Below are 14,228 nucleotides of genomic sequence, written 5' to 3'. Positions count from 1 at the left end.
AGCACACATTGATGCGGAGAGCATAGAGTGCCTATTAAATGCAGGCTTTCAAAGACAATGTTAGTAATTCACTTTGCTCATATAAAGCTGGACATGTGCAGGTCTTCTATTGAATGGGTTTTATTTACTTATTCATCCCATGGTCGTGTTTACTTATTCATTGATCCCATTGCATGTAGCCACGCTGTCCATTCTGTACCACTTCAACAGTGGCTGAGACAGATTTTCTGAAAGGGGATGTGTACTGATTCAGAAAACTAGGACAAACCCATATGCTCCTGACATGGTTTTCTCTTGACCTGAAAAGTGAGTGTGAAGTCCAAAGCAATGTAATCGAGATTGTATTCCTTGTATGAGGACTTGAAGGAAGAGTGTTTTGTGCTGCTTATTTTACAGTGTAGGTGGATATGGCATTTTTGCTACATTGGACAAAAGCTGAAAGCATTCTTCAGTTAAAACATGCCATTAAAAGATTGAAAATAGATTTTGAAGTCATACAATGAGCTATCAAAGATTAAGAAGGCTAAGTTATTGTATGATTATATATAATTTGGTCATTTGCTCTGTCTCCCAGCATTTTCTAATTGTAGTTGTGGGTACAGGGTCATAATGTATGTACAAGTGAGAGATTTGGGGATAACAGGACAATTTTGCTTTGCTATTACATATTCTTTCATCCTTATGTACATTTTTCATACGTTTTCACAGTTTTAAAATATTTATTCTGTTGTCTGTCTAGGCCAGTTAAACACATTTGAATTTGAGATGAATGCTTCCTGTTTATTGAGATTGTATCACAAGATTGTATCACAACCTGCTCTATTTATAGGTGTGTGTTCTTTTACTGGATGTGCCATGTAATGTGTCTGTGCTTTTATGTTCCATATAACTCGTATCCATCCTCTCATCAGATGTGCCTTTCTGTGAATTTTGTCTGCAGATTGACGAGTTGTATGAAGCTTACTGCATGCAACGCCGCCTCCGGGATGGAGCCAACAAGATGGTGAAGGCATACACAGCCTCTCCTGGGAGTCGGGAGGCACGAGAGAGTTTATCTGAGGCCAACAAGGGCTATAAAGAATATACTGAGGTGAGGCTGGATGACCAGGGCTCTGCTGACCGACATCTGAAAAGAGACTTTTCAGTATTTTTGGAAGAGAACTGGATGAGGACCCTAACTAGTTGTAGTGTTATTGTCGGAAATAATTAGTTAGAATTCAATGATTTTTAAAACAATTAGGCAGAGAATTTTCTAAAGATGTAATAGTTCTTTCATTAAACAAACAACCTAGCAGTGGGTTTCCCTTCTGTCTTTCTCATTCTTTTTCCCTGTTCTTTTCATCTTTTTTTCAGAATATGTGTATGCTTGAGAGTGAGCTTGAAAACCAGTTGGGAGAGTTCCACATCAAGATGAAGGGTCAGTTTAATCTTCTCACACCCAATACAGCAATGAAAAATTGTCTCTAAATGTATTAAAGTAATCTGATGTTCTCAACAAAAATATCATACTCCAAGTAATTGTTATGGGATGATTAGTGGACTTTGTATCACCACACACTTTACCCGAGCTGTTGAAGATTGAGTTTGCTTTGTATTTGAATATACAGTATACCAGTTGTTAATCTTCGTCATGCTGTATGTTGGTCCAACTGTGTCAGGCTGTGTTTGATCCTTGTTCTGTCTGTCAGTGTTTCATTCATCTGCTGTAAATCTGTGTTGTGGAACTCCCAACTAACTGTTCTTTGTGTTTCTCAGGTCTGGCCGGCTTTGCACGCCTCTGTGCTGGAGACCAGTATGAGGTGAGCAGCTGCCTTTTCCTCTGCTTCTGCCACAGTTGAAGACTTCGCCTTGCTATGCTCAGGTCTCCTATGCTGATATGGGGCAAGAAGCAAATTACAGCCTGGGTCTCATCAGCTACGACTGGAAAGTGGAACAACACTGATGAACTTGTCTTGTAGCTGTTTGGGTGCTAGTAATTGATGGCTGAGTCAGTCATCTAATTAGCTGTGTCAATAGACCACTATCCATTTGCTTCAGTCATTAGTTCAGCCTCTGCACAGTGGGAGGAGTATTTCTGGAAGGATATTATGATTGTATACAAGCAAAGAAATAATTAGTGATCTATGCAGCTTTAAGCTTCATTACCTTTGGGAAGGACAAGGGGGGTGTCCATTCTTGTTCCTGTGTTTAAAGTATGTTCATGACTTCTGATACCTGACCTTCACAGATCTTCATGAAATATGGACGGCAGCGCTGGAAGCTTAGAGGTCGAATTGAGATCAATGGCAAACAGGTTTGGGACAGCGAGGACATGGTCTTCCTACCACTCATTACAGAGTTCCTCTCAATTAAGGTAAGGAATAAGTTCCCCACTATCACATCCCACACCATGTGTGTCATTATTAGAACACTTGTATACTACCTGTTGTATGGAAACTACCTTTAGAAGTTTATTTACTAATTTAGCTTCTTTTCTTCAAGGTGACTTACATTCTTAAGGTTACAGTTATTACAAGCTTACAATTACTTACTCATTTATACAGCTGGGTATTGTTACTGGAGCAATTTTGGGTAAGTACCGTGTTCAAGGGTACTACAGCCAGAGGTGGGGCTCAAACCTGCAACCTTTGGGTCCGAAGGTAGCAGTTTTAACAACTATGCTACCAGCTACCCCACATAATGTTAATCTACTTACAATGATGTACCCATGTATACAGCTAGGTAACCTCTACTGTATCAATTTAGGGTAAGTACCTTGCTCAGGGGTATTATAACAGGAGTGAAATTTATACCTGGCTCCTTCAAGTACAAGGCAGCAGCTCTAACCACAGTGCCATCTGCTGCCCAGTAGTTAAATTCTTTTCTCGTTTACATGTGTTTAACCTGCATTGGTGCACACACAGACTCGCATTTACTCTAAGCAGATTAATAAGATAGAACCAGCAAAAAACAGAAAGGGGAAGCCTTCAGTTGTGTAGCACACAGGATTTCAAAGTTTTACAATTGCAATTTAGTAATATTTAAAAACCTTACAGACTGGGATTTGTTATTCTTGTCCAGGTGACAGAGTTAAAAAGTCTGGCCAACCATGTGGTGGTGGGAAATGTGTGCTGTGAGACAAAGGACCTCTTTGCTGCATTGCCCCAGACAGTTGCCGTAGACATCAACGACCTGGGGACCATCAAACTCAGCTTGGAGGTCACTTGGAAGTGAGTCATCTCTTTGTAGTATATTTCACCTTTTTCCTAATGATAACAGGTTGCTTCCTCTTAGATGGCTCTTCCCACTCCAAGTTTTTCTGGGTCAAGTGTGTAATTTAATGGGGGAATTTATTGTCTTTTCCTATTTTGTGTCCAGGACACTAAAAAAATCTGCTCCCTCTTACTACTTCCACTGAAAGCCAAGGTGCGCTGTCTGTGTAGTGTCCGATTACAGTTTAATTTGCACTGCTTTTCAGACTGTATATCTGAATGGCCAGGGTGATCTGAACTGACTGTTTATACTTTCTTACAGTTCTGTTTACTCTGCTGTGTAATGTAATGCAGTGCTGTTGCAAGTTTTACCACAGTGTCACTCAGTTCATCAAGCTTCCAAACAAGTTGACAGGTTGAGCTTCTTGGCTGAGAGCTTGTTGTTTCTGGGATTTGTGATGCTGCGTGGTGTCTAGGTTTCTTCATGTCAGGTGGCCTGAGAATTGCGTCGTCTTTTGAAGCATCATGGAAGAGTGAACCTGTCTTTATAGCTCTGTTATTGCTCAAGCTATGTTAAGGAATGGGGGAAGCTAGCTGTTGCCGAAAAGGAGGAGTTTCTTATTAAGGTTGAGCAAAGTTAGTTTCCAAAACATATTGTTAACCCATTAATACAAAGGATTTCTGGGCTGGACCACATCATATCATAATTTTAGTGTGGTTACCTTGATTTATAATGTAAATTTTGACTAATCACTCACTGTTGTGTTGTAGGAATCATACAGTACATAACCTACTATTACACTGTTCTGTGCGGGGTTATATTCATTATCACGTCATTGCCATTGGCAGCAATTAGATTTTTAAAAATAACTTTCTGTTTGCTTGACATATAATTATGTGTATGTTAGATATAGTCATTATTGATTACCACTTGTCAGATGCAGAGTTGTGGTGGTCCTGTGCCAATCCCTGAAGTATAGTACCCTGCTAGGCAGGGTACACCCCAAATGGGACTCTAGTCCCTCGCAGGGAATTCTTGTACGCATATTCATTCAAACATTATGGGCAACTAAGATTCACCACTTCATCGTCTTCCAATCTTTCAACTGTGAGAGGAAACCCACACAAACACAAGAGAACGTGCAAACTCACACAGATTGAGCCAGAGTCAATCTCATGCCCTAAGGCATAATCTAGATAATGTGATGCACCTGTATTACCTGCTACTCTAATGTGACATACATTTTGCGTAGAAAATGATAAATGTGAAAAGAGGCCTGTTAGTCATGATGTAAAGTCCTGGAGCATAAACCTTAGCACAAGAAGTGTTTTCCACCTTACTGTTTGCAGAAGAGTCCTCCACAAATCCATCAGTTCACTTTGTAATTATTGGGGTCAGATTTTCCTTCTGACTTTGTATGTAGGTTTTGTAATCTCTTGGGTCCAGGTGTTAGGGAAGTAACGAGCTCTTACTGTACTATTAAAGAGCTGGAGCAGAACCTCTTGAGAAGAAGGTATATTACCTCTGAGGCACTGTGGCATGTATTCTGTCCTCTTTTAAAGGTTTTGAGCTCATATCTTCCAGCAGTGACGGGATGTGCATATTGGGATGTGAATGTTGGAAGATCACATTTTATCATTTCTTTTCCTGCTCAAAACATTCTTTTGAATATTATCCATTATGAATGATGTTCTGTTACATTTTCATTTTTGTAGTTTGCTAAACAGCCAGAACCCTGTATTTTACAAGTGGTTATTGATAATGTGGAGTTTGTTCAAAGAATTCATTATTCATGTGACATGAGTTTTGTCTGGCTGTGCTGTGATTCTTATGACTAAACCAGCTGTAAGATGACTGTGTGAGTCTTTTATGGTATAATCCACCACACCATGCTGTTATTATATGCTGATCGGTAGAGGACTGTTACACAACACTTTTCCCTTTTAAAGTATAGGCACAAATGAGGTATATTTTAATGTACTGTAATAGTTCCTTATGCTTATGTCTAGTATTTGGTTATATCTAAATATGTGCTAGTTGTACTGCAGTCATAGAGCAGAAATCTCCACATAAAGTATACCAGGACCAGGGACCATCAAATTTCTGCATGGAGGTTGTGATACATGCCATCTAATGAAGGTAATCTGGGAACACGAAGAATCCAACAGGCCATTTTAGTTATGTTTTTTTTTAAAGCCATCTGCAACTGTCTAGCTTATTCATTCTGAAACAGTTTTTGGCTATGTCTTTTGTTGCTTTAGTCCCTTCGACAAGGATGACCAAAGCTCATCTGCCAGCACTGTTAACAAAGCCCCCTCGGTCAACAAGCGGTTCTCTACCTACAACCAGAGCCCCCCAGACACCCCTTCATTGCGGGAACAAGCTTTCTATGTGAGTGCTTACTTTGAAACTGTACAAAAGTATACAGTATTGGTGTTCAGCTGAGGTCTGATTACATGCCTGTTTCTTAGCACTTATCACTGTGTATCAGACTGCAGTCTCATTTAACCATGGATAATATATAAAGCATGTACGAATAACAGGAATTATTACTAATTATAAAAACAAAAATTACAGAACAGATTTATTTGAACTACATAAATGTAAAAATTGAGACAAATGTAAAAATTGAGACAAAATTGACTTAAGGGTTTGACAGCATTTCAGTGGCCAGTACTATTGCCTAACATACAGCTCCAACATTGTTTTGCCCAGACAATCCTGCAGCTTTAGGCTGTTCACTCGATTTCTTTATAGTAAAAAAGGGCATTTTATATTATCATTGCATGGTTCTCCATTTCTAAATTGCTTTCCTTCATTCTCCCTGGTTTTGCTTATTTGTTTTTATTTTGAATTACTTGCTGTGTGTATGTTGCTTGTTGACTTTAATCATAACTCCAGCATTTCTGTTTCAGCTGTCATCGAGCCGCTGTGTATGTGTTCAAGTGTTAGCAGTAGCAGTAAACATTAGTTGGCAGAAATAGCTTCAGCCATCCTGTGGCCCAGAAATGTAGCCATAATTCTATATTCTCACATTCTCTTCACTTCACCTACTGCATCATGAAGACAGCACCAAAGAGCGGGCCACCCAAACAGCGGTGGTCCCTGTTGGATGTGTTTCGCGAGGCACTGACTGAAAAGCTGCCGCAGAGCTGCTCGTGCAGCGATATCACTTCAGTGCGACTCGGGTCCGCACACTTGCACACCGATGTAAGTTACGGTAGCAGTAGCGCAATAGTCTAGAATAGTATGTAGGTAGCTGTGATACCGCAGCAGCACCTTCAAGCTTCACCAGGGAGAAATAGTACAACAAACTCAGACTGCGGCTTCAATTAATTAACTTGGGTCTTGCTTTCTTCTGCCGTTGTTTATCTGCATCCCTGTTTAAAATGGTGCTTTTCTGTCCTGTTATAAAGGCCAAAATGCATGACCCAGCAAAGTAAAAAGCAAATTAATTAATTAGTTAACGAGCTGGCGGGCTGTTTGCTTTTTGGGCTGGGAGCCAGGTCCTGTTCCTCTCTGGCGGAGCTGCTCTGGGGGTGTGGTGGAAACTGGCAGGCCTGTTCCTGTAGTCTCTGTTCTTCTTTCTGTCAGTCACGAATAGTCATACACTTTCTAGGGTATTCCTAGCCTCCTGTCTGCCATTCCCAAAGGGGGCTTCATCACTGTAATTTCTGAGTTTTTGACCATCCTCTCTTCTCCGCTCCTCTTTGCAGAACATGCTACGCAGACAAGAGGAGCTGGACAACGGAACAGCCTGGTCCAATTCCTCTGAGTCGTCTGATGATTCGTCCAGCCCACAGCTTTCCATGGGGCTGCGCCATTCCCACAAGACCCTGGTCCAGCCAGAGGTACAGGTGGCTGCACCCCCCATCGAAATTGCCTTCACACCCCGGGAATCCGCCACCTCCACACCAACCCGTCCGGCTAGTCACGCGGAGGAGGAGGAAGAGGAGGCGGGGGAGCTGGAGGCTGGTGTCACAAGTAATGAGGAGGGTGCAGGAAAGCACAGCGTGCCCAATGGCCATAACGGCCCCACCCGCTACTCTCGCTCTCTTAGCCACATCAGTGAGAGCAGCATCGATGGTGCCTTGACAGAGAGGTCTGGTGGTGACTCTGCTGAGACCCCTGGTGATGTCTCAGTTGTCTCCGTCAATGACATCCTCATGGGCATTGCCACATCCCCGAATTCAGAGCCCCGCACCTGTGTGCAGGAAGCCGATAAGGCCTCGAACACTCCTGAGCCAGATACTACAGGGCCCTCATCTCCTGTAACCTCAGGGGCCTCCTCTATCCCACCCCTCAGTTCAGAGGAGCAACCAGCTGCCCTTGATGAGGACAATAGCAGGTCAGCTGCCAGGAGTTCGCTTTCCTTGGAGAAAGGGCAGACAGACAGTCCGGTGAAGCTCCCATCAGTGTCACCCTCTGCTACTACAGCAGTAATGCTGGAGGGCCCTGCTTCTCACTGTAGTGACTCCACAGGGTCTGAGGCCCTGGTCAAGCCCTCTGGAGTGCCTGCCTCGCCAGTACATATAGAGCAGACAGAGGACAGGTCAAAAGCACAGCCAAGCAAGCTCACTGGAGAGGAGGCCAGTAAGACTGGAACTGTAGCTGAGGCCCAGAACACAGAAGGCGCTGGGCGGCCGGTTGTGGACATTGGTTTGGAGGAAGCGCTGAGTTCTGTCAGCTCCTCGCTGGACGACTACAGGGGTCAGTTCCCTGAGCTGCAGGCACTGGAGCAGGAACTCAGGCAGCTGGAGGACGTGCTTTTGGTGAGTTTACCTGCTGTGCTGTGCACAGGCCAGCTATTTGTCCCTCATCTGATGAATACAGCAGTCACTCTTTCACAAAGGGTTTCACTCGAGACTAAAAAGTCACGCTTCTCCACATTTGTAAATGCACAGAGGTATGCTTTTCCCTGATTTGAGTTTGCTTTATATATGATCTTGGATAGGTCTTGAGCTGGGCACTTGAACTTGTGACTAGCGCTATTCTGTGGGTTTTTGTGTGCTGCTTGTGTCGGGTGATTCCCAAGCCCTGCCCATAGGCATAGAGCCTCAGATTCCTCTGGAGTGTCCTCCAGCTAAACAGTTCCTCACCCCGGAGTGCTTTGAAATGTGAGAGCGCAGTGCTTTTGGCGAGTGTCAGGATTCTCTTTCTCTGGTGAAGTCAGGGGTTTCAGCTGCTGTGTCTGACCATTAAACATTGGACTGTTAAACATCGTTTAAGTGATATTTTTTTTCTGTTGTTCATTTTATGTTTGTCTCAGAAACCACATTCTTGTCAGCACCCTGTTTAAAATGTGGCATAAGTTAACATGGACATGGAAGAGATATGTAATTCTCTGCCACTTTGCTAGTGAATGAATGGAGAACTGGTTCACTCACAAAACTGCTCATTCAAAGCAGAAGGTCTAAACTCCTTCATCTTCGTGGGCTCAGTTTTTTTCTCATCTTTCACAAGCATTCCAGGAAATTGTTCCAAGTTAGATGAAAGCGTGTACATGAACACAGTTGCACTTTGAGTCAGTATTGTAAATCAGCATTGACAGAAAAGAGGCTGTGGAATGACTCAAATACCAGTGGCCACAGCCTTTCACTACGTCTACGTGGAGACAGTTTCGGTGTGTTTGTCTGGTAGCCAGCGGGATTGAATGGAAGTGACCCTCAAAAGTGAGGAAGCCGAGGAGCAGCAGTCACACACTGTGGTTAAGAGCCATGCTATCCCATGGGAAGGGTAACAAGGCACACTTCCTCTGCCCGTGCTGGGTTGTGCAAGGGGATCGGTGCCCTGTTAGTACTTGCCCTTTTGGTGCATCGCATATTTTATCATGTCACCCCCACCCCTTCCCCCCAGCATGACCTGCAGGTAAACATCAGAATACCACAGGAGCCAAGAACCAAGAGAAGCGTGTGACCACCTGTGAGCGCGTGTTTCATGTGGAGTACTTTTTATAGTGGCTTTATCAACAGCAAGTGTGTTTTGTGTGTGAATGTCTGTAAGTCTGTGTATGTGTATGTGTATGTTTGTGTGTAATTATAAATGCTGGCTTCTCCACCACAGGGTCGGAATCGTAGCCGCTCGTCCAGCGTGAGTCTGACAGTGGAGAATGCACTTGGTAGCTTTGACTTTCTCAACACCACTGATCTTGAAGACGAGGAAGAGGAGGAAGGAGGAGGAAGGAACAGCAATGTTGGCAGGTCGGGGTCCTTCCACTACCTTCGGCGATGTTTTGTCATTTGCCCAAATATTAGGACTTACTTAGAGTGAGAGGAATAAAGGTGCGGCTGCTTAAATGGAGCCATAATGCCATCTGGTGGTACAATCTTAATAACAGTTTTACTTCTTTACATCTCCTGTAGTGACACCAATATTAATGTATTTTGCTGCAGCTCTGATAGGCATTATATGTCACTGTGCATGTTTTTGTGCTTGTTACCTTGGTGCTGGTGACCTGGAACATGAGCTTCTTTCATGTATTTTAGCAGTGGCACTCATGTGGAGAAGAGCATAGGGGAGGCAACAAGTTGCGAAGGGACCCGCTGGGAGTCCCCGTCGAGCCCAGTGAGCTCTGGGTCAGAAGCCTTAGATCAGGCTCTGCTGGTGCATCTGAGGAACTGCAGCATCCAGCTCCTGGTGAGAATCCTTGGACAAATGCAGAAGCACACTCGCTGCCCTTCTTGGGATGGAGATGGATGTTTAACAGCTCTTTGGTGATTTTTTGATTTGTGTATGCACAGCGGCTGGGCACATACGGCCCCCTGAGATGTGGAGAAATGTATGCTCTGGACTACCTGCTGAGGGAAGCCCGGGTACTGGAACTCATTTGTAGGGTCACAGAGGACTGGTCTGGTCAAGCCACCCAGGCTGAGCTAGGTAAGCTTTACAGAAAGCAACTCTGCTGGAGGGCCGTTATAATGCATATGCTTATGTTCACTTTCATTACCCTGACCCTTATCTTTTTCTTCCCTGCTTTGCTTTGGGAATAGTGGTGCCCCAGCTCCGGCATTGTCAAGGTGCCCTATCTCTATGGAAACAGTGCACAGAACACACCAGTGTCTACATCACATCTGTAGAGAACTTCATAAACACACTGGCTATGACATACTCAAGTCAGCTGTCTGACCGAACCGTCAACCTGGCTGACACAGGTAAAGCCCTGCCCTCACCAAGCCATATTAGCATCAGTCAGTGCAGTGTTCCTGTTCAAGAACATAAGACCCAGACTTTAGGAACTGAAAGTAGAAACTGAACAAAAATGTATGAGTTAGGAAGCAGGCTACTGTGGTTTAATTAACGGTTTAATTAACAGACACAAAGAAAGATAGGCCTTACAAAATACTGGAGGGAAATGATATTTTCACCTATGGGCTAATGGAAGAAGGTAGTGTAGTGGTTAGTACTGCCACCTTTAGACTCAGAAAACAACATTTTTAATCCCATGTTCTACAATAATTCCCCTGAGCAGGGTGTCTACCACGAATTCCTCGTAAAAATTGCCTGACTCTATAAATGGGCAAATAATTGTAAGTAGCTTAACGGTTTCATTTGTTTGAGAGAAAATGTGTATGTAAATGTATAATGGACGATAAATAATGGATAAGTAATGGAAGACATTGCTTCTCATCGCCGATGCACTATTTGTGTAAACTTGTAGAATGTGACCTTAAACGTATAAACTGCTCGCTTTGCAAGACTGCCACCTATGGGTAAGTCATGTTGCCATGTTGGCATACAGCACAGTGACAAGACGTGTTGCTCCATCCAGTGTTTCTGCGCCTGGTGGAACGTATCCTGGAGAGGAAGCTGCCGAGACGGGCAGGCGGAGGAGCCCGTGAGACACTAACCATCTTCCAGTTCTGGAAGTACCTTGAGGCAGAGGGAGTGAGTGCACTAGACGCACATGTGACGGAACTGGCAGAGGAGGGTGAGCGAAAGTGATGTGATATATACATTTCGTGGATGAATATTACTATGTTCATAACAGGAATTTGCACAAAAATTAATTGCATTGGAGGGAAGTGTAAAATTCGTGATTCAAGTTCTTTGCCAGTCCTCTCTGACAGCACTTGCTCTTCATCTCTTCCACAGTGTGGCTGGTTCAGTGCCTCCAGTCTGGCGACCAAGATACCCTGCTAAAGATACTAAAGAAGCCACCTGAGGCAAGCCTGAAGCGGGAAGGCCTGCACACTATCAGTAGACTGCTCACAGACCCACGGGGCAAAGTGTGTAGTGCGGCAAGCTCCCTGTTCCGAAGCCTGACCGAGCACCCCCTCCAGCGTGAGAGGGTAACAGTCAGCACACTTTTTTCCCAGTTTGTGGGTACCTACAAGTCTGTGTTTATGTGTGTGTGATTGTGAAGTTGTACTCTCCCCATCTAGGCCCTGGTAAACTGTCTGGAGCTCCTGGAGGATGACAGTGTGGACATCCGAGTTGCTGGCTGCAAAGCCCTTGCCTGCCTCAAGGTTGGTGCTGCCCCCAAGAGCTCTTGTACAGTCCACTGAACCATCAACTTTCCAGTTATCATTCCATTCCACACACACTTAGTGTCACGTAAAGCCACAGCTGCAGTTGGTGGTTCATACAAGCCATTCTTTCCAGATATATTCCACCTATTGAAGTGCACAGTTCAGTTATGTGCAAGTTAAAGGCGGTTTCCTCCTGTCCACATACTGCAGGCTAAGGAAAGCATCGAGCAGCTGGTGTACCTGTGCCGAACTGACAAGGAGGATGTGCGGGACGCAGCCAAGCAGGCCCTCCTTGTGTTGGGTGAGTGTGGGTGATCGAGAAAGGGAGCAGTTGCCCGATGGCTGCTGTGTTCTCAGTGATATTTTGCATTTAAAAGGTTTGAAAAACAAGCAAAATATTTTTAGAATGCTTCCAAAACTAGATTACTAATTCTGCCCTACACTATTTCATTTCTTTATTCTGTGTGTCTGAGTACCATGTAGTAAACTAGATAGTGTAATGTAATGGGTCAGAAGAGGTACTGAAAGGAGATAAAGTACTTGCAGGGTAGACAAGGATGGGGCAAAGGGAAGAAGAGTAGCAAAGAGGGGTTTAATGAATTTATACCATTGTGTCCATAATGTTTTGTCCATTGTTCTCTGGCCTCTCCGCAGGTGAGGAGGGTAAGCTTGCCTACCGCCACGTGGAGTCCGCTCAAGACAGCATTCCCCGCCTTTTTGCTCCCGGCAGCATGGCCAGCACTGCCTTCTAGTGCCACACAGATGTCAGTTCCTTATAAACCAACATGCCCATATTTATACACAACCATGTTTCAGACCCAGTGTTTTGCACAGTGTCTGACACCAACACTGTCAGAGGGACACTAGTGAGCGAGCACATTGCCCCAAGTTTGCTTCTGTGGACATCCAGCTCTAGTGTGGTGGAATTGTCTTTCACTATGACATGAATTTATTGTATAACATCTGTGTAGTTCACGCTGTACTTATATGTATATTAATATAGAAGTAAGTGTTGATTATTTTGAAGAGCTGTGAAGCTGGAGAAAGGGAGAGTTTTCACTGCCTTACGGTGTGACCTGTGGTTGTGGCCTTCTGAATTTACTGGAGGTATCGTGTCGAAGTCTAAGGGGAGCTGTTAAACTGCAACACGAAGACCAAGAAGAAAGAATGGAAGGACAGACATGGAGAATGTCCTGCAACAAGAGAGGAGGGGGTGGGAAGTGTGACCTTGGGACAGGGCTGAGGTGGTCATCTTCAGCTCCTCCTGAGTTTCATGAGCTGGTTAGCTTCAGGGATGCAGTGTGCCTGTGGATGGGATTGCGGAGGGTTTGCAGTGCAGTGGGCCTGGGCCAGGGGAGGAGTGCCCCCAGTATGTATGGGGAAATGACATGGATGCAGAGATCCTGTCTGAATGATTTCCTCATTATCCAGGGATCTTGTCTGGCCACTCAGAATTACATTAACAAAATGTAACACAGTGCCATCATTCCATTCATACTGATATTTGTTTTATAAGACATAAATCTGTGTTCAGTGTAAGGTGTATACATTTTCCTGTTGGTGTAATTCAGTTAGCAATATTTTAAACCGTACAGGTAAGAGCAGATCTTTATATATTTGATGCTGAGAGAGATCAGTTACCCACAGCACACAATGACAGATTTGTGCCTGTGGCCAATGAACTAAATAGTGTTTCTGCTGTAAAGAGTTTTTTTTTTTTATTATGAAAATCTGTATACTGTGGTGGACATTACAGCTATGGAGGACATACAAACTGTCCTCCTCCTTTGAAAACCACTGGATTAGCTCGAGTCTGCTCACACTGATGTCAGCGTGCATCCATCATGGAGTGTGTCCAAAATGTGGCAAAAGGAAGACAAGCGGGTTGTGGAACAGAACCTGGGATTCAGCGAGTGTATCTCTTAGGGACACTTCATCCATTTCATTTAGCTGGACCTCAACAGCGAGGAAAAGGGAAGTCTTAGCTATCTACAAGTGCCTAAAGCAACAGTGAAGGGTGTTTTCATGAAGTTATTCATTAGACATTTTATTTAATTGTCTGAGAATTGCAGTAGATGGAAGAAACACTGCAGGAAATTTTTAAGTTTGTTTTATTTTCTAAATGAAGATTGTGTTGCATTAAAGATATACTTTTTTCTATAAAATGTATATTAAAGCTATTGCCTGAAAATGTAAACAGAATTATTATAAAAATGTAACAAAAGGAGCTGTGTCCGAGTCGTGAATGCAGGACGGTGGGCTCTCTCATAACAGCAGATGACAGCCTTATTCATAATCAGCCTCTCGTTACATATATAAGGCAAAAACTGAGTGACTTCATTTCCCACAAATCGTGTCCAGTAAAAGACGCATATTTATTACGAACTGCTATCTTTCCACTTTAAAAAATATTGGAAAGAAATTCAGAAGTATAGGATCATGAATAGAATAGATTACTTTATTGTATCATTTCTGGAAAATTTATAAACTTGGACAACCATGACACGGCCAGTGCACAATTTTAGACTCACAAAACAATACATACAGTAAATAAGAAATAAAGGAACA

General features: G+C 43.6%; 1 protein-coding gene across 3 annotated transcripts in view; it reads left to right on the top strand.

Moving 5' to 3' along the window:
* ripor1 (RHO family interacting cell polarization regulator 1) overlaps nucleotides 1-13,852 on the top strand; it is a 65,907-nt gene extending 52,055 nt beyond the window's left edge. For all 3 annotated transcript variants that reach the window (XM_018726660.2, XM_018726661.2, XM_018726659.2), the window contains exons 7-22: nucleotides 941-1,090; nucleotides 1,354-1,417; nucleotides 1,756-1,799; nucleotides 2,228-2,353; nucleotides 3,061-3,209; nucleotides 5,454-5,583; nucleotides 6,909-7,964; nucleotides 9,256-9,392; nucleotides 9,678-9,828; nucleotides 9,933-10,068; nucleotides 10,182-10,343; nucleotides 10,961-11,119; nucleotides 11,284-11,480; nucleotides 11,574-11,657; nucleotides 11,871-11,961; nucleotides 12,315-13,852. In XM_018726660.2, coding sequence (XP_018582176.2) covers nucleotides 941-1,090; nucleotides 1,354-1,417; nucleotides 1,756-1,799; nucleotides 2,228-2,353; nucleotides 3,061-3,209; nucleotides 5,454-5,583; nucleotides 6,909-7,964; nucleotides 9,256-9,392; nucleotides 9,678-9,828; nucleotides 9,933-10,068; nucleotides 10,182-10,343; nucleotides 10,961-11,119; nucleotides 11,284-11,480; nucleotides 11,574-11,657; nucleotides 11,871-11,961; nucleotides 12,315-12,412 — 2,934 coding nt within the window. In that variant the 3' untranslated portion in view covers nucleotides 12,413-13,852. The remainder of the gene's footprint in view (nucleotides 1-940; nucleotides 1,091-1,353; nucleotides 1,418-1,755; nucleotides 1,800-2,227; nucleotides 2,354-3,060; nucleotides 3,210-5,453; nucleotides 5,584-6,908; nucleotides 7,965-9,255; nucleotides 9,393-9,677; nucleotides 9,829-9,932; nucleotides 10,069-10,181; nucleotides 10,344-10,960; nucleotides 11,120-11,283; nucleotides 11,481-11,573; nucleotides 11,658-11,870; nucleotides 11,962-12,314) is intronic.
* Nucleotides 13,853-14,228: the final 376 nt, after the last annotated feature.

Source organism: Scleropages formosus, chromosome 7 (assembly GCF_900964775.1).
Source record: "Scleropages formosus chromosome 7, fSclFor1.1, whole genome shotgun sequence".
NCBI lineage: Eukaryota > Metazoa > Chordata > Actinopteri > Osteoglossiformes > Osteoglossidae > Scleropages > Scleropages formosus.
Note: the sequence above shows the minus strand (reverse complement) of the source record. Positions and strands in the feature narration are given on the sequence as shown.